Source organism: Odontesthes bonariensis, chromosome 12 (genome assembly GCF_027942865.1).
Source record: "Odontesthes bonariensis isolate fOdoBon6 chromosome 12, fOdoBon6.hap1, whole genome shotgun sequence".
In the NCBI taxonomy this organism is placed as follows: domain Eukaryota; kingdom Metazoa; phylum Chordata; class Actinopteri; order Atheriniformes; family Atherinopsidae; genus Odontesthes; species Odontesthes bonariensis.
The window spans coordinates 14543347-14563118 of record NC_134517.1 but is presented as its reverse complement, the minus strand read 5'-3'; the positions used below and the strand labels follow the sequence as shown (position 1 = coordinate 14563118).

The 19772-nt window shown below is 41.6% G+C and overlaps 2 protein-coding genes across 2 annotated transcripts in view; both read right to left on the bottom strand.

The window, feature by feature from the left end:
- LOC142396450 (cohesin subunit SA-2) overlaps positions 1 to 10010 on the bottom strand; it is a 35639-nt gene extending 25629 nt beyond the window's left edge. Inside the window, exons 1-4 of the mRNA XM_075479201.1 lie at positions 9550 to 10010; positions 9125 to 9220; positions 8958 to 9045; positions 8216 to 8380 (exon numbers count right to left, since the gene is read on the bottom strand). Of these exons, the coding sequence (XP_075335316.1) occupies positions 8216 to 8380; positions 8958 to 9045; positions 9125 to 9174 (303 nt within the window). The 5' untranslated portion in view covers positions 9175 to 9220; positions 9550 to 10010. The remainder of the gene's footprint in view (positions 1 to 8215; positions 8381 to 8957; positions 9046 to 9124; positions 9221 to 9549) is intronic.
- A 2463-nt stretch (positions 10011 to 12473) lies between these two features.
- Positions 12474 to 19739, bottom strand: LOC142396449 (uncharacterized). The gene is made up of 8 exons (XM_075479200.1): positions 19279 to 19739; positions 18927 to 19045; positions 17988 to 18048; positions 17839 to 17906; positions 17603 to 17705; positions 15576 to 15694; positions 15329 to 15474; positions 12474 to 15249 (listed from the first exon to the last, which is right to left on the bottom strand). Exons 1-8 carry the CDS (start codon positions 19337 to 19339, stop codon positions 15141 to 15143), a joined length of 786 nt encoding a protein of 261 aa, XP_075335315.1. The 5' UTR covers positions 19340 to 19739; the 3' UTR covers positions 12474 to 15140.
- Between the last annotated feature and the right edge of the window lie 33 nt (positions 19740 to 19772).

Below are 19772 nucleotides of genomic sequence, written 5' to 3'. Positions count from 1 at the left end.
CTATTACATTGGAGGAGATTGAGCGGGCTCTAAAGGATATGCGTAAGGGCAAATCGCCGGGTCTGGATGGAATTCCACCGGAGTTTTACCTCGCTTTTTGGCCTCTGTTTGGTCCCTTACTTCATGATATGATTCAGTGTTCAATACAGGAGGGCTCATTTCTACGAGATGTGAACATTGCACTGATCTCCTTGCTTTTGAAAAAGGGCAGGGACCCAGTGGAATGTGCTAGCTACAGACCCCTTTCACTGCTGAATGCAGACCTTAAGATTTATGCTAAAGTGTTGGCCCGTCGCATTCAGGGCTATATGTTGAAGTTGGTACACTGCGACCAGACAGGTTTCATAAGAACCAGACTAGCTTCGGACAATGTAAGAAGGCTTCTACATGTCCTGGATGGCTCGCGCAATCTTGACTCTCCTGCAGCGGTTCTATCCCTAGACGCAATGAAGGCTTTCGACAGGCTGGAATGGCCGTTCTTGTGGTCGGTGCTGGAAGCTATGGGGTTTGGCTCTCCTTTTATCAACATGATCAAGGTGCTATATTCGAATCCTACTGCTATGGTGCTCACAGGGAAGACCTGCTCTAATCTCTTTGACGTTGCAAGGTGGTCCAGACAGGGCTGCCCCTTAAGCCCACTCCTATTTGCACTCTCCCTCGAGCCGCTTGCCCAGACGATTCGACAATCGCCTCTTTTGTCTCCAATCTCGATCAACGGAACACGTCATCACATTTCATTATATGCTGACGATCTATTACTGTATGTTGATGATGCGACGCAATCTATTCCTCGAATACTTGTTATTTTTGACAGATTTGGCGAGTTGTCTGGTTTTCGAATAAATTGGCAGAAATCCGCCCTGTTGCCCCTGAACAACGCGATGGCCTGTGCACCCGTGCCTCCGAGTATTCCAGTGGTCAAACATTTTACATACCTGGGTGTTGAGATCTTTTCATCAACCAGCACTACAGCAAAGCATAATTTTGAAAATACCCTCAATACAATCACTACAGACCTAAACAGATGGGCCTCACTTCCCAATTCTTTGCGTAGCCGAGTCTCCATTATTAAAATGAATATTCTCCCCAGAGTTAACTTTATAAGCTCGATGCTTCCTCTCACGCCCCCAGCCCAGTACTGGAGCAAGATACAGACTGCAGTGACTAAATTTGTCTGGCAAGGCAAACGCCCTCGTATAAGGCTCACCACGATGCAACGAGATAGACTGACAGGTGGGCTATCTTTGCCGAACTTTAAGTTTTATTATTGGGCCTTTGCTCTTAGACCTTTAATAACCTGGTTTGAGCCTAGTGCCGCAGTGTCTTGGCGGGCTGTAGAAGAGAGTTTTGTTCATCCTTACTCTCTTCAAGACTTCCTGTACTCTAACGTGCCTTTAGCACAACGCAGAGAAACGTACGGCCCAGTAGTCTGTCAGTTGATTGCTGTCTGGAGGGCTATAGAGAAGATGAGTGGGTCCTCCGCTGAGTGGCATCCTCGTTCACCTATATTTGATAACTCCAAACTGTTGATAGGTGGTCGCCCCATACAATATCATCAGAGGGGAATTCGTACGTTAGGAGATGTTTTTGGAGACATGGGTTTGCACTCCTTTCAGGATTTGTGCACACAATTTGATATTCCACGTTCTTCCTTTTATTTCTATCTTCAATTAAGATCTGTTTTGGGAGCTTGCAGAGTTCCGTCTCCTCTCACACCACATCCACTAGACAAGATTCTACGTAGCGCCAGAAGCACGAGAGGTCTAGTCTCCAAACTATATTGGTATATTTCCGAGCATGCTTACAGACCCCTGGCAGTGGAAATTTCATGGAGAGCTGATATTCCAAATCTTAATACAGATTATGATTGGCTGAAAGTCTGGTCTAACATTTTGCTGGCCTCCAGAAACCCGGATCATCAGCAGATACACTTTAATTTTGTTCACAGAACATATATGACACCAAAGAAGCTTTGCTCCATGAAGCTAATTTCGGATCCCCACTGTAAACTGTGCTCTTTGAATGCTGTTGGCACCTTCTTTCACATGATCTGGGACTGCCCCCCAGTGTCAGTGTTCTGGGGGATGGTTGCCTCCAATCTCTCTAAGTTATTTGGGATTGTGGTACCACCGTCACCTATCATATTCATTCTCAATGATTTGTCTACCCTGGGGTTGTCACTGTCTAATAGCCGTGCCCTGCTGGCTGGGTTCACGGCGGCCAAAAAGCTGGTTGCCACAAGGTGGAAGCCACCGCATTGTCTTTCACTTCGGGCATGGCTTCTTATGTATATGGACATTGTATACATGGAGCTATCTACAGCTCGTGTACATGGAGCACAGGAGACTACTATTGAAATGTGGAATTCTCTTTCTATGAAGCTTAAGAATGTGTTAGACTGAAGGTCACTGAAATTGTATTGTGTTTTTCGACCATGTCCCTGAGGTAGGGGGTGGGTGGGTGGGAGGAAGGGAGGGTTTATTTATATGATTTCAGATTAAGTTTAAGTTGTTGATTATTTTCATGTATGTCATTATTGTTTTCTGTTTATTTGATCTTGGTGATTACCTTATTTACTACTTGCTAATGTACTTGCTTTTCATTTTATGACATGTTCTCATTTTCTTTTCTCCTTTTTGTATAAAAATTTCTTGAATAAAGAAAAATTTGATCACAAAAAAAAAGAACAATCTGGAGCTGAACACGCTAAAAACAGTGGAGATGACAGTGGACTTTAGGAGAAGCCCCCCCACTCTGCCACCCATCACCATCACCAACAACGCAGTGCAAGGCCGGATTAACTATATGGGCCTGCGGCACAGTGCCCAGGGGCACCAACCATTCACAGCCAGTGGGGGGGCACCACACGACAAACTTTAAAAATATTTTTTTCATGAATGTTTGTACACTTAAAATGATTACACTTGACACTTGACATAAATATTCATATAAAATTCATTATTAAAAATAATGTGATAAGAACAGCAACGATATGTCATAATTCTGAGCAATAGTGGCCTAATGTGAACATTAACCCCCCTCCCTCAACCTGTCAGTTGAGCCAGTCCACCTATGGTGAAATGCATCATGTTTTTAAAAAAACGCGGTAAAAATAAAAATAAATGGATAGACATCAATTGAGTGGTTGTGCAAAGAGAAAAATAAAAAAATAAAAAGGCTCCAGGCGTTTAGCGGCAATTAAAAATGTTCCAGTGTTAGATCGTTTCTTTATAAAAACATCGACAACTGCTGACAACCAGCTGGCTATTGCTAACGGTCCCACCATCTACCACAACCGGGCGGCTAAATATGCAGCATCAGCACGGCACGACGGTAAGAAAACCAGGTTTCTTACAAATGATCTCTTCCAATGCCAGCTGCCGAACAAACAGTCAGTCTCTAGAGATTGGCTAATCTATTCCCCTTCAACCGGCATGGTGTATTGTTTTGCGTGTAAATGCCTGGCCGGGCAGCAAAATGCTTTCACCGAGGGGTACAGTGACTGGAAACACCCGGACAGTCACAGCCCACGAGAAGAGCGCAAGCCACCGCGAGTGTCTGCTCTCACTTCTCAGGAGGTCACGGGATGCGTGTACGGTTGATGTTGTTCTCAGACAACAAAAAGAGGATGCGGCGAAGTATTGGAGAGGGGTGTTGCAACGCATTGTGGCCGTGATGAACAGGGTGCTTGCGCAAGTCTTGAAAGTCTTAATAAGTATGGAATTTTGAAGCACTGTTTTCCAGACCTTGAAAAGTCTTGGATTTTGTGTGAAAGTCTTAATAAAGTATGGAAAATAAATGTATGGTAGAATGTTACAGTATGCTCAAAGGCATTGTGAAATGAGAAATAGGAAGGTAGGATATAAAACTATAATTTTACTAACTGGTCACGTACTGTATTAGCCTAATGGGATGAGATGTGAGTGAAGAGACTGAATTCTACATACATTCATCCATCCATTTATTTTTTTTTTATAGATAGTTTTGTTACACTTGTTTGATGTGAAATTCATGTACTTGTGATTTTCATGTTTTGAAACGTTTTCATCAGTAAAAGCATAATTTACTGTGAATAATGCATTTGTTCATTGAATACTAGCCTATAAAAATGAACATTTCTAATAAACACAGTTGGTACAATCTCAACCAATGAAGTAGGCAGTAGGAACACAAGTTACAAGTACATAAAGTTAAGGTCTTGGGGAAAAAAAGTCTCAGTTTTAAAAAAGTCTGGAATTTTGATTTGGAAAAAGAGCAAGCACCCTGGTTAAGTTTTGAAGTGGTTTGGCATTCCGGGGAGACAACTTATGGTGCTCTGGGACGGCTGTGGCAATGACGTCCCCCTGGATAATAGGAGTGTTGTTAGTGCTGCATAGGTGGATGCTCTTTGAACTGATAATATATTTCAATATAGACAAATGCTCTTCGAATTGATACACATTTTGAATCTGTACATTTTAATATATGGATGCTGTTTGGATTGTTAGTGAATTGAATGGTTTTAAATGGAGATATTTGAATAATCCTACATACTGTATATAGATGGATGCTGCTTTAATTGTTACTGATTTTGAATGAATACGTTTGAAAATGTAGCCTAGAGGCACTTGAGGTTTAGTGCCCAGGGGCACCACATTGACTTAATACGGCCCTGACGCAGTGTCTGCTGTGGAATCCTTCAGGTTTCTGGGCCCCACAATCTCTCAGGACCTGAAGTGGAAGACCAACACAGTCACTACCATCAAAAAGGCCCAGCAGAGGTTGTACTTCCTGCGGCAGCTCAGGAAGCTCAACCTACCTAAGGAGCTGCTGATCCAGTTTTACACCGCCATTGTTCAGTCTGTTCTCTGTTCATCCATCACCGTTTGGTTCGGATCAACCACCAAACAGGAAAAAAACAGACTGCAACGGACAATAAGGTCTGCAGAGAAGATTATTGGTGTCAGCCTGCCCTCCATCCAGGATCTGTACCTGTCCAGAGTCAGGAAACGGGCAGGTTACATCTCTGCAGACCCATCACACCCTGGACACAAACTGTTTAAACTCCTCCCTTCTGCAAGGCGCTACAGAACTCTGTACGCCAAAACAACAAGACACAGGAACAGTTTCTTCCCTCAGGCTGTCTCTGTGTTAAACAGCTAAAACCGAACTTCAGTGTTTCATCCTTGCACCATGCACCAATTTGCACTTCTGATTTGATCTTGTTCTATGTCTATTTTTTTGTCTATTTTTTTTGTAATTGTTGCACTAAAGAGAGTGAGGTGTAACCGGAGTCAAATTCCTCGTGTGTGTCCACATACCTGGCAATAAAAAGCGATTCTGATTCTGATTCTGATTCTGATATGGAGAGGACATTAATGCCATGACTGAGTGTGTGACTGACTATATAAACTTCTGTGTGGACAACACCATCCCCACCAGAACAGTGAGATGCTTCCCTAATAACAAACCCTGGATCACCAGTGAGCTAAAGGAACTATTGAACAAGAAAAAAAGAGCCTTTAGGGAGCGAGACAGGGAGTTACTGAGGAGTATACATAAGCAGCTCAAAGTCAAGATCAGAGAGAGCAAGGAGGTGTATAGAAAGAAGCTTGAGAGTAAACTGCAGAGGAACAATATCAGAGATGTGTGGTCAGGAATGAAGAAGATCACAGGCCTCAAACAGAGGGAGGATCGGATGGATGGAAGTCTGGACAGAGCAAATGAGCTGAACACATTCTTCAACAGGTTCAGTTCAGGAACAAGCTCACCATCCTCCCATCCTGTTCCCAGCCAAAGAGACATCCCACCCTCCTCTGACCCACAGCTTTCCTGTAACATCTCCACCTCCACCTCAGTCATGGATTCTTCTGCTTCCACTAGTTTGTCTTCAACCCAATCAGGAGATGCTGCTGTCCCCTTTGCCTCCCCCTCCCACTTTTCTGTTTCTAGAAGTCAGGTGAAGAGGCAGTTGGAGAGACTGAACCGGAACAAGGCTGCAGGTCCAGATGGTGTCAGCCCCCGAGTCCTGAAGGCCTGTGCAGAGCAGCTCTGTGGGATTCTGCAACACCTTTTCAACCTTAGCTTGACCCAAGAGAAGGTACCACTGTTGTGGAAGACATCCTGTCTGGTTCCGGTACCAAAGAAAACTCATCCTTCAGACATCAATGACTACAGACCTGTTGCCCTGACATCCCACATCATGAAGGTCCTGGAAAGACTCCTGTTGACCCACCTGTGTAAGCAAACCAGCACATATCAGGACCCCCTGCAGTTTGCTTATCGCCATGGAGTTGGAGTTGAAGACGCTATCATACACCTGCTTCAACAAACCCACTGTCATCTGGACAAAGCAGGCAGCACTGTGAGGATCATGTTCTTTGATTTCTCCAGTGCATTTAACACAATTCAGCCTGATCTGCTTCGTCTGAAACTCCAGAAGACTCAGGTGGAGGCCTCAACAATCACCTGGATTAATGACTACCTGACAAACAGACCACAGTTTGTCAGACTGACGAATTGTGTGTCTAACCAGGTGATCAGCAGCACAGGAGCACCACAGGGGACTGTACTCTCACCATTCCTTTTCACTCGGTACACTTCAGACTTCCAGTACAAGTCAGACTCCTGTCATCTACAGAAATATTCAGATGACTCTGCAGTAGTCGGGTGTATCAGAGATGGACAAGAAGCTGAGTACAGAGAGCTGGTGGACCGCTTTGTGGCATGGTGTGGGAACAATCATCTCATCTTGAATGTTAACAAAACAAAGGAGATGATTGTAGATTTCAGGAGAAACAGGGTCAGATCAAACCCTGTTTCCATCATGGGAGAAGAAGTGGAGGTGGTTGAGGAATATAAATACCTTGGTGTTCATGTGGACAACAGACTGGACTGGAGACACAACAGTGAAGCCATCTACAAGAAAGGACAGAGCAGACTGTACTTCTTGAGGAAGCTAAGGTCCTTCAAGGTTTGCAAACAAGATGTTGCAGATATTCTACAAGTCTGTTGTTGAGAGCGTCATTTCCTCTTGCGTCATCTGTTGGGGCAGCAGCATCAGAACCAGGGACCTAAAAAGACTCAACAACCTGATAAGGAAGGCTGGTTCTGTTCTGGGGACGACTGTGGAACCTCTGGAGACAATAATGCAAAGAAGGATTTTGCATAAAATCAAGAGAATTATGGACAACCCTGAACATCCGCTCCATGAGACTGTTATCGGAAAACAGAGTCTCTTCAGTCAAAGGCTTCTTCAGTTTGGATGCAAAACGGACCGCTACAGGAAATCATTCCTGCCCACAGCCATCAGCATCTATAATAACTCCTTGATTTAATTGAGCTACATCAACATTTAATTTCCCTCTGGGATAAATAAAGTATTTTTGAATTGAATTGAATTGAATTCCAGCCTCGAAGACATGGAATACCACCCCCACCTTCCAGCGGATTCCAAAAAAAATACTTCCACGACAAGTTAAAAATAAACAGTAAAAACAAAAAAGACAAAACCGTGACTCTTAGAGACATCACACTTGACATCTCATCCCTAATCACAGGTATGCAAACTCAAGATGTATTTTTGTGTGTAAAAAAGTACAAGATAATTCTTTTGATGCATCTGTGCCCACACAGATTTGACTGCAGGGGGGCTGCATTTTTTTCTTCCAGCTTCTGATCTACTGTATCCCTAATCACAGGTTCCCCACTCTGCAACCTTTTTAGACACGATACCAATCCTATACCTAGGACTACACACTCAAATCCACAGCCAAGTACGTCAGCTTCATTTCAAAGAATGCAAAGTCTGCGTAAAGGAGTAAAATACATGACAGCAAGGCAGTGGAGACGTTTGCCAAATTCAAGTTCCAGGAATTGAGCAGCGATTACTGGGAAAGCTCAAAAGTGCTTTCCTTTTTCAACTGAAAAACCTAAAGAAAGCAATCGGGGGCCCGATTCCCAGATTTTACCACCATCTATTCTGCCTGCGTCAAAGTTACAGCATCACCAGAGACGAGCCAAATCCAGACCATCACTCCTTCATCTGAGGTCCTTCCTCTGAGACTAGACTTCCAAAGCGATTAAAGTTGCTCATCACCCTAACAGTTCCCCCTGCCGACACACATCCCCAAGTGTTTTTTGTTATCAAATTCAAAAAGGCTGAGACTAAATGAATAGTGGGGAATTGAGTTTTTTATCGTTTATCATAACAGATGATCCAAATCCAAAATCTTACCTGCATGGCACTCTTGCCCATGGTGATCACCTCAAACAGGGTGACGGCCTCCACATGCTTCCGTTTACCCTGTCGGCCCCCTGCTCTGCCGGCGCCGCTGCAGCTGGCTTTCGCTCTTTTGCGCGTGACATTCTCCGGGAACTTGCGCGTCCTTTTTCTTCGTCTCTGGAGGAAAAAGATCATGAGAACAATATACACGATTCGTCCCTTTTTTTTTTTATTCCAAATGATTTTTTTGGGAGGGGGATGAGGTTTGCTTTAACACAAGGAAATTCACAATGTTGACAAACATGAGAATTTCTAGCACTGTTACTTCATGGATCGGGAACTTGTTTTATCTGGAAAATCACGACCAACTTATTGTTCCCCCGAGTCGTCCATCAGTCCGAGCGACAGAGAAAAAACTAGCACTTCACAGCTGATAGCAGAAATCAGGGGACGGTATTTTCTCATAAGAAATGACTGAATTGTTTACATTCAGCCATGAATAGTTGTCAGTCAGCTTTTTGTCAGTTATCTAATTAGTCAAACCACGAATCATCTAAAATCCTCCACAACATGCCTACAAACCAGACTTACTGGGTTTATTCACATCTGTGTGTTTTTAAAAAGTCAGAATGCTCTCCGTGAAACATGATCCATTCTCATAATAATATCGTCACATTCTGTGCTTTCATTAGTGAAGCCCCTGTAGTTCCTCTGCTTGTACATTTCTTTATGAGCGTCGGTGGATAAAACCTACCACACTCTTCTGTCTGTTCTCATTCCCCGAATCATCCTCAGAATGATTGACAGCTCGAGAGGAGGTTGCCTCTACCTGAGAGTTTGTACTGGGAAGCCAAAGATATAACATTCAATAGCATAGTAGGAGAGTAAAAAACATGTTAAACTGCACACGGTAAATCGTACTTCTGTTCTGAGGACCTGGTTACAACTCCTGCTGAGGGCTCTGGTATCATGTCCTCCTTAGATCTTCACACAGGACTCACATGTGTGTCTCAGCATCTGCAAACAAAAATATGCATGCTGATCAGTAGCTAATGGTTAGCCTACATATTGGAAATAACCCTTTAAAAAAAACCTCTACTGGGAGGAGCTGGTATTTGGGTTGCTCATAGACACTTCGGCACGGTGGATGTTTGGCGCCACCAGGGTTGAACTTTACACGTCACTATCCTGACACAAGTTTGTGTATTTGTTTTTAACAAAACATATGTCATAATTTAGGGGAGAAACCCGAGTGGCTTGTTTGATACAGCAAAACTGGCCCAGATTGACACTGACAAGTGGACCAAAAAAAACGCTCGCGACGGTCCAAAACTTCGTAGACTTACCTTTTTCGCATATATTCATCTTTTCTGCAATGTTCACTGATGCGGGGCTCGCCGTCTTCAGGCTGTCAGGCAAACACAGTTTAAACGTTTCCTCGGGTAGTCTCCGTTTGTGCCCCAGCTCTCACGGTCAAGTTGTCGGACAGCCTAACAAGTTCTGATTGGCTACCGAGCAGAAATGGAATCGTACCATTGGTTGTTATCAAAGCCACTCACGGTTAAGTCTCTACCCTGGCGGCTGTGACAGGCGACAGGCACCGTCCGGTTTGGTTTTCCGCTGCCACAGCGCTTTGAACATCTGTACGAAAAAGCTCAACAGACGCAGGATACTTGAGCTAGTTGGATCGGTGCATTCAAGGAAAGTTTATGCATCTGTTAATGTACCAATGAACAACAACACAGTAATAATACTTTGATATCATTGGTGCAGATACTAGACTAATATATCTTTCCAGGGGCCCCAATGCGCCTCCTGTGTATTCTAATAAACCAGCTGGTTGTTAATGCAGGAGGTGTCAAGGTATTTCCTGGTTCAGCAGCTTACAACAACTGAACAGCAGGAGGAGACATTTACTCACTGTAAGTGCATTGCCAACAAATCGGAATCATAGACAGATGAGGAATAAGTATGGAAGTTTTTCTGTGCCATCAGAGTTTGAATACGAATTTCTAATGTTGAATTTTTAACAAAAATCAGAATCAGACTTCGAATTTGAAAAACCAACAGTGTAAAAAAAAAAATCAATTTCTAAAAACGAAAATCAGTGTAAAAAAAAATTCAACATCTAAAAAAAAAATTCATTGGAAAAAAATTCAACTTCAAAAATTTCAGTGGAAAAAGAAGCAGACTCAACATCCGGGTAAACAGGGAGAAGCAATCGATCCCTGTCTCAATTCATCCAACTGCAGCCAATGAAGTTACGCTCCATTGGACAGATCAGCCATGTCCACCAACTCGGGGGATGGTGCTTCGGTGAGTGAGTTTACTTTATTTGCCATTTGTGTTAATAAAATTGAGTAATAGATATTACTAATAGTGGTGGGCCGTCAGGGCCTGCAAGGCCTTCTCTGCTGGCCTAAACAATATCTTAAACAAAATAAAATGAACATCTGTTTGTGATTTTCTTAATTATTATTTTATTTCATTTCATATCTTACTATTTTATTGTCTGTCCGTTTCCTTTCCCCTGGTTGCGCTGCTGCCAGACGTGTATTTTCATATTGACGCATTTAACCAATCATATTTCAGCTATCATTGGTTGCCAGGCAAACAAATCTGCCGGGAGGACAGAACAATCGGGTCTGCTGGCAGCCTAACTACATCTAGAATGTAGAAGACAGCGTAGCGAACCCCAAACCAATGTTATTAGACTGTCTCTGACGGCCCCCAACAGCCCATTGCAGGCGTAGGGGGTCTGATTGGCTCTAAGCAGACATATGGAAATGTCATTTTAATCACATTCGATGATTGGGTAGAGTTTGACGTCTGATGCTACAAAAAAATACATTGGTGCTAGTGCTAGTCGACTTATTGAATTCACGAATATTGAGGAGCTTTTATAGCTTTTTATATAGTTGAGTTATTAATAGACTATTAATAATAATAATAATACTAATAATAAAAATTATTACCTAATTATTACCTAACAATTTCCGTTTTATACGAAACATCAATGGCTGAAGGAGGAGGAGAAGTTGATTTGGTGGCGAATTTATTGTTGCAGCCATTTGCCAGGAGGACTTTTACTGAGAAGCTGGACATCGTAAAGAAAGGTTGGCTAACTCCGAAGTTAGCGAACCTGACACAAGCCGGTAAAGGATTTGTACGCCACTTTCAATCAGCAAATTACGAACGATACCCCTGGATAACGGGCTCCGAGGAAAACGGCAAGTTGTATTGTTGACACAGGTGTCAAGGAGCGGTTTGTCCGATTTGAAGATGTCACCAGTGGGAAACGAGCTGATGACATTGCAGGTCTCCTTATCGGATTTTCGGAGGAAAATGGATGTATGGAAAAAGTGGTGGCACAGTGTTTTGACGGCGCAGCGGTGATGTCTTCTGGGCTAATTTGTGTGCAGGCAAAAGTTAAGGAGAGAGCACCGTTGGCTTTATTCATTCACTGCTATGCACATCGGCTCAATTTAGTGCTTAGTAGTTTTATAGGCTTTATTAAGGGATGGATTTAATTCAGACAGAGCACCACTGAACGGTTGCCAACAGTCCCTTGAAATACGGAATCGTCCAATTTATCTATTGAGGGATCGATTGCTTCTCCCTGTTTACCCGGATGTTGAGTCTGGCTCTTTTTCCCCTGAATTTTTTTTTAGATGTTGAATTTTTTTACACTGATTTTTGTTTTTAGAAATTGACTTTTTTTTTACACTGTTGGTTTTTCAAATTCAAAGTCTGATTTTGATGCTGTAAAAATTCAATATTAGAAATTCGTATTCAAACTCTGATGGCACAGAAAAACTTCCATAAATAAGGAAATATATGCTCACTATGATATAGTGATTTATAGCATTAGCTTCCATTAAAAGGATTTTATGTATTTTTCATTGATGTGATGACACATTTACTTTTAAGTGTCCGCCAATCAACAGGAGACTTAACTCTTAATCAATCAATTTAAAAAAGAAAGCAGTTTCAATCAGTTTTCCCCTTAAAAGATTTAATTTAAAAAATAGATATAACACATGCAAAGCTTATCCCTATAGTGTGAACACCAATCCAACAATGCAACATAATTAGGATTAGTTAACAATGCTTTATAGAGGGTAAAAAAATATTTGTGAAAATGTATTTAAATTTCATATGTAAATATATGAAAAGTTCAAAATGTTTAAATGCCTTTTGATTTCTTTAATGTGGATGTGATATGAAACAGAAATAAAAACGGATCTGGATTTCTTTTATTCCCTGAAGAAAATAAATGCCCAATTCTGCCTATTTGTTCCCTCTAGGTTTTGATAAATTTGGGTTATGCATGCTTATGAAGCATGCCCTGGTTTGCACTGCATCACAGCAGAAGGCACTGCATAAACAAGTTTTGAAACAGTGGTCTCTTCCATATCACTCAAGTACACTGGACATAAAAAAAAAAAGAATATGAGGGATCTTTTCAAGGTGGAGGCTGAGATAGAGGTAAGTATGCACATGTATTGTCCCTGTGACTTCAGCTGATACTTTTTATAGGTTACTGTAAATTTGCACTTAAGTAAATAACCACACATTTTCACTCGTCTTCAAGTCCCACCATTATTGGCCCATATAGCTGCTGGCTTATCTTTACATAGCACTTAAAGCCAAATAAAAGTTATGTAATGTTGTCACAGCAGGAAAGCACAAGTGTAACTCATAGACAGAGAATAAAAAAAGGCGCATGTCTGAGAAAATCGGAAGGATGTTCTTCAACATTCCGGTGCTTTTCAAACACCCTCAGACAGAGACTGGAGACCTAAAGGACAAAACACCCAAACACAAACTTGTGATGTCATATGTGCAATACAGGGGAGCGAGGAGTGAACAGACCTTTATACAGAGGAAACTAAACAACCACTTCACAAACACATGGCACTGCACAGAGTCAGCTATTCAGGTGAAGACTCAGCAGTTCACTTGCATCTTAAGGAGAAAAAAACACTCTTTTGAGGACAGCAATATACATATTTTGGTTTGCAGCTGGTTTGAGAGAAGAATTAAGCCATCTATGTTAACCTGGAAAAAGATCTTTGAAGAGAGGAGGTGGTCTCAGGCATCACCTTCCCAGCACCTCCAAAGCAGCCTTCACTCTCCTCCAGGCAGTTTCACAACCATTCACACGATGGATCTTGTGAACAAAACATGCTTGTTCAGGCAGGTAAATACAATTAAACAACCCACACATTGGGCAGGTGAGTCACATATGATTTTAACGACCCGCTGCGTGTGAACAGTCTTTTAACTACCTAGCAGATCCCAGCAAATAGTTTAAAGCTGAGGAAGTATTTTGGATGAGAAGTGAATTGTCTTCAAGAACCAAGAAAAAGAAGTCCTGTTGCCCTCATTCAAGCTCTTAGGATAACTTCTGAAATTATTATTGATGGCTGCAGGCCTGCATTTCTGCAGTTCTTGTCTTAAACATGCCACCTCCCTGGTAATTTGGGACAGCGAGCAGACATTTTGTTGTCAAAGAACAAGTACAGTTATTGACACTACATTTCCTCTGCTCTGTGCGCGGTAAGCCACTAAACCATGGCTGTGAGTCAGTATGCACAATCAGAGGATCCTAAAATCGAAGAAGTGATAGAGTTTCTGTCCCTTTTAATAATGTTCTGATTTAAATGTTCTGTTCTGCCACCAACACATGGTTGTGACTGAGCATTGTGTTGCTCGTAGCAACTGCTGATGTCAGTTCCACATGACTTATGCCACTTTGATTGATCTGTGTTCAGGCACTGAATAGCTCATTTTACACAGGCTACTGAGTAGAGCTATTTGTTTTTTTCTTAATGGTGTTCATTGTGATTTTTAAAATTGTGTTCAATGTTTGCTGTTGCCTCAAAATATTTTTTTTAGGATCATTTTGCAATTTTTTTTGGTTATTTTGTGTCATTTTGCGTCACTTGACGTTTTTTTTGTCTCTGAGCTCATTTATCCACTTTGTGTTTTGTGATTCTTTGTGGTTGTTCTCTTACACTTTGTTGTTATTTTGTGTCAGTATGCGGTTTGTTAAAGTTTTGTCATTGCATCTCTTCATTCCTTTAATTATACTTAATACAATTCTAGTTATTGTTATTTTCTTATATTCGTGACCATCATGTGTTTCTTTGTGTTCTCATGTATCTATTTTGGACTTAGTTTGTGTTTGTGGTCATTTTGTCTTTTGGCGTCTCTACTTCTGCGTTACATCACTTTGTGAAATTCATGGCTCTCTGGGCCAGTGTCCAATGACATCATCTACTTTCAGCTTTTCCCCACCTTTTCCCAACTGCCATAATCAGACAAAACCATGAACACAAGCGTCATAGTTCGCATTCAGAATTACCAATGATACTTTAAGGGGTACAAAACAATCTTATCTGATCTGACAGCTACTCTATAGTTTTATGTATCCAATATTTTTCACCACATTTACAAAATGATCAACCTTTATTGGAAATGTGTTTATATAGACACACAGGGAGAGGATAAAGGCTGTTGTGGTTTCAATGACATACTTTGAATATGATCGCATCTATGATGTATCCAACCTGCCCGAAGTGAGGTGTCAAAACAAGAGGAGAGCAAACACAGCACCCTCTGGCATTCAATTTATCGTTCCACTTTAATTAAAAAAAATTAAAGTTGTTATAACAGTAGTGCAAGGAGGGACTCAACAAGCTTACATTCAATCCCAAACAAAGGACTAATCACCCGGACTAACACGAGACGCATTTCAGAAAAAAAAGAAGGGAAAAAAACAAAGGAAAACTACATGAAGTGTAAAGTAGGCTATCAAATCCCGCCTATATTCAGTTCAATCAAGTTGTGTAGCACCTTTTCACAGTCATAATATCATCAGTTCATTGAGAAGGAGGTGACTCCTGGAGGTGCGAGGCGTCTGTTGGGTGAGTCAGGACAGATACTGGGACATGAAGCTGACGGCAGGGTGAAGGTCCTCTGTCAGCTCCTCTGGCAGTGACAAAACCACTGACGATAAGCCTTTAGTTATTTCTAATACCCTACATGTGGAACAGAGCATAATTGTTAATCAGACTGTTTTTTTGCATTAATCATCGTAACATTTAGACTGTGGCTCACCAGTTGATATATTGGGCAGCCAGCTGAGGTTCATGCCTGCAGCCTTCCTCTGCCACCAGAGACTGCTTCATCTGCTTGAAGTTAGCCTCAATATCCTTTTTTATTTCGGAAAAGACCTGAATTCCCCCGAAAGAGCTGATGACTTGCTGAAAACACAGACATTAAAGGAACACTGCAAAGTTTTGAAAATTAAAAAAAAAAAAAAAAGAAAGAAGAAAGCTGAAAAGAGTAAATCTACTCTTCTTACATATATAACTGAGAGCTGGTGGGCAATGTACTTATGACTTCCAAGGTGTCTGATATCCTCTTCAAGCTGCTGACACAGCGCCAGCAGCTGGTTCAGTTTGGCAATATGGAAGAAGTAGTCTGCAACAGAGACATCAGCTTACATTTGTTAGTTCTTTGAACATTCCATATTTTTTTTTTGTTTCCCCATTACTCTGACCTAGAGCTTTATCAGATTTCCACAACAGTCTTTAAATGTGGTCAAAAGCACCCAGTCAGTCAATTAAGACAAAAAAAATAATGTTCTCAATCATTTATTTAAGCAAAATGGTTCAATATTACAGATCTGTGAATGGGAAAAGCTTGTAAACCTTTGCTACGGGGTGTGGTTTCCTTACCACAACCGTAACACTTAAAGTCATTATTTTTAAGCTCTGTTTTGGTTTCATTTGTCTACAAAAAATAATAATAATAATGATGTTGATAATTCAACAGCCTTCTGATTAGTCCCACTTTATATTCAACAAACTAGATGTTCGCCTGACGATGCACTCATTAAAAAAATAAGAAAAAAGTTTTACAAGTTCCATGTGCACTTTTTCATTAGACATTATGAGGGAGGCCCACAGTTGCTTACTACTCTGGGTTTCTTTGTGACCTTGCTGACCTTTGCTTTTGAAGTGATCTTTGTTGGCTGACCGCTTTGTATCCATTTGTACACAATCTGTCTGACTGTGGGTTGGAGGAGTCCAAGCTTGTATTATTTTACAGCCTGACGAGCGTCAGGTTTACTCAGTTTTATTGACTCCTTTCGAAAAGGTTCACATACTTCTGCCCGGAACAAGAGGCAGCCGATGTCCAAAGAAGAGCTTTGGAATGTCCTTCAATAAGCCTGGAGAACCATTCCTGAAGGCTACTTAAAGAAATTGCAAGAACGCTTCTCTAAGAGGGTTCAGAATGTGTTGAGGAGTAAAGGCAGTCAATCATCAAATATTAACTTTCAAGCGTGTTCGAATCAACAGTTTTTGACTAATGTACTGTATCAGCATTTGTTTACTATTTGTGTTTCAGTGAACTACATCACCGGTTTCTGTTTTCTTTGCAATATCAAAAGAAATTATTGGTGGCCCAAGAGTTTTGCACAGTACTGAAGTCCAGTTTAGAGTTCTGTTGTGTTAACCCGTAAGAAGCATTTAATTTAATCAATAGTCCATTTAGAAAGTTACAAACTACAGCTGTCAAGTGGAGAAACAAGGACAGTGTTTTCCTTTGACATGTACAGTGGTAGGATACAGGTATAGAAAATCTTCATATCAAAATACTGGACCGAGGTACAAGGTTATTTGTTCTTTTTGTATAGTGTAAACTAAAGGAATTTTATTATCTTGTTTACTGCATTATCAATCTAACGTGTGTATGCAACGTGACTAAGTGTGAAAGCATCGTGTAGCCTTTTAAATGTATCATAATCAGTGTGGAACATGTGTCTTCATAGTGTGAACTGTCTTTAGCTGACCTGGAAAGGCATGAGATGTAACGACTTTAATTACTCTCATCTGTTATCACATGCACACACACATCCTGCTTTCCAACAGCTACGGAAAAGTCCTTCCAAGGAGCAGTTGTGTGTGATTGGCAGATGTGGAATGCGCCCTGTGACCGGTTTTAAGCCACTCGAGTTAGAGAGAGATCTCTCCATGTTCAGTAGTGGGCATGTATTTGTGTGTTTAATAAATCTATGAAGGCCATAACGACTTTGTTAAATTCTTCCACCGTGCATTGAAAATTCCTCGACAATAGCACATAAGTAAATATTCTAACTTATGGCTTATATTTCCATAGAAGGGCTTGTTTTGTATTCAACATTCCCTTTTCTTTTTTTTTAATTGTCTTAAAGCAAAGTCCACTGAACACAGAAAGCTACTGATGTTTGCCAAAATCTTTCAGACACCTACCAAGAGTGGACTAAAAGACAAAAAAACTATGGTTCATTTTTCTGCTGTTGTTGGACGCGGATGAGTTTGAGCTTTTCTCAGGTGTATCTCTCACCGTCCATCTGTGGCCTCTCCAGCATGTCGACAGGACTGCCTTGAATGAGGAACACCTCTACACGAGGAAACATGGCTGACAGACCCACTATGTCCAGGTAATCCTGAGGAAACAGATGCCAACTGATTTCTGATTGCAAGTAACAGTCTACTTGAATCACGGTCAAAAGTGAAGGTACTTCATTCAATGCAAACCATATACCAGTTTTATTTGGACAATACAATGAGGTGTAATACCTCTAGCTGTGGCATGGGCTTTGGTAGATGTTCAAGGCACTGTAGCATCTGGACAAGAATCTCTGATCCTTTAAGAATACAGACCAAAAAAGAAAAATCAAGCATAAAGACGCCATCTAAGACAGACCCAACAACTTTATCATTTATACCTTGAGCCTGGAAAGTGTCCGACTCCTCGGGGCTACAGCCTTGTCCTAACTGCTCCTGGAACTGTAAACGCAGAGACAACAAATGAACAGCTACACATAAAAACATGTTGGAAAAGGATGGCAAATGGCAAAACAAGCATAAAACTTTGTCCATCTGCTACACAGATAATACTCAGATGATACTCCGCTATACTTATTCATGAGGCCAGATCAAACAAATGAACTAGTTAGACTACAAGAGTGTCTTAAAGACATAGAGGAAAGAGTCATGAATCTTTCTGCTTTCTCTGCTTCAGAATTCTGTCTAATTCTATTCTCAGAAGTCAGTGTAATTGTCATGTAATAGCTCCACATGGTATTACCGTTTGCTTCCAGGACTACAGTGAGGATCTGTCCATTAACTCCCAAACAAAAAGGGTTTCTAGCACCACTTTATTTGACCTTGGTAATATTGCGAAAAATTTGGAACGCCCTGTCTCACAGTGATGCAGAACAGTAAGTGCATGAATTTGTGACATCTAGATGGGACTGCTTGTTATATTCCTTAATAATGCCCGGTGGACAGCTTACTGACCGACTGCATGGCAGCCTGGTACGGCAACAGATCAGCAACAGACAGGGAAGCTCTCCAGAGAGTGTTACGTTAATTTGAACATCGGCTCATTGTCAAGAGGATTTCTACCCATCTCATCATAGTAAAGTGTGTAACAAGTGTATTTATGACCCAAACAGTGCAAATTGAGTCACATTTGATGGGCACATCAATTTGTTAAGCCTGTTCATTTGGGTAAGTTATGCTAATACGCCTGTGTGATGCAGCATGAATATCACTCGAGTCTCACTGTGAGAGTGATGAAAACTAACAGAAAGTGGAGGAGATCAATGATTTTTTTGCCAGCGGTGGATGGAATTATGCACTTAGTGGCCAGGTCACCCTACCTGCTGCATCTGTGCCCTGATGAGGAGGTCCAGCTGCCCACAGAGACACAGCATCTCCAGGCCCACCTGCTCAGGACTCAGCCGGACCGGCATCAGAGGTCTCTTCACCTGTAGCTCCACTGACCACAGTAATCACATCAGTAGGCCTTTCTGACATCACCCTTTACCCTCACCAATTAAAATATAGACACAGCTTGTGAGACAACGTGCACGTGTCATCTTATTTATTTATAAAGATGTATGTTTGATGAGGACCGGAGGGGAGTGGTCAGACAGAGCCCGTGGAGCGCACTTCTCCAATATGAAATCCAATTTAAACAGCCAACAAACAGAAATAAAAGCTGAGACTTACCTTTAAAACCTTCATGGTAGATGCACGGCTGACAGAGCGGCTCCGATGTGCTTACTGCCATATCTGTTTGAACCGGCTGTGATTAGCACATATATTCTTATGTGGTCCTCCTGTTAAAAGCCACATGAATCACATGAAAGCGCGGGCGACATGCTAGACGAAGCGAGGAAATATATTCTGTTTATTACTGCTTTTGGTTGGACGTTCAAGTGCTAAACGCTCGGGCGGGTGAATCAGAAATGGTTGATCGTCCAGAAATTCGTCGTTTCCTTGCAGGTGACGATGCTCACGCGCAGTGCATCGACACATCCTTAAGCCCTGGAGGGTCCATGTAGCTTATTCAAACGCTGTAATGATAGAAATAACAATAATACAACATCCACGCCCCTTTAGTTCAGCCGAATAGTCGCTGTTGTTGATTTGCGGTCTTGAACGCCCCTCTGCGCCTCACACAAACTGAGCACGAGCCTTTTTCAATGATGTCATGTTTCAGG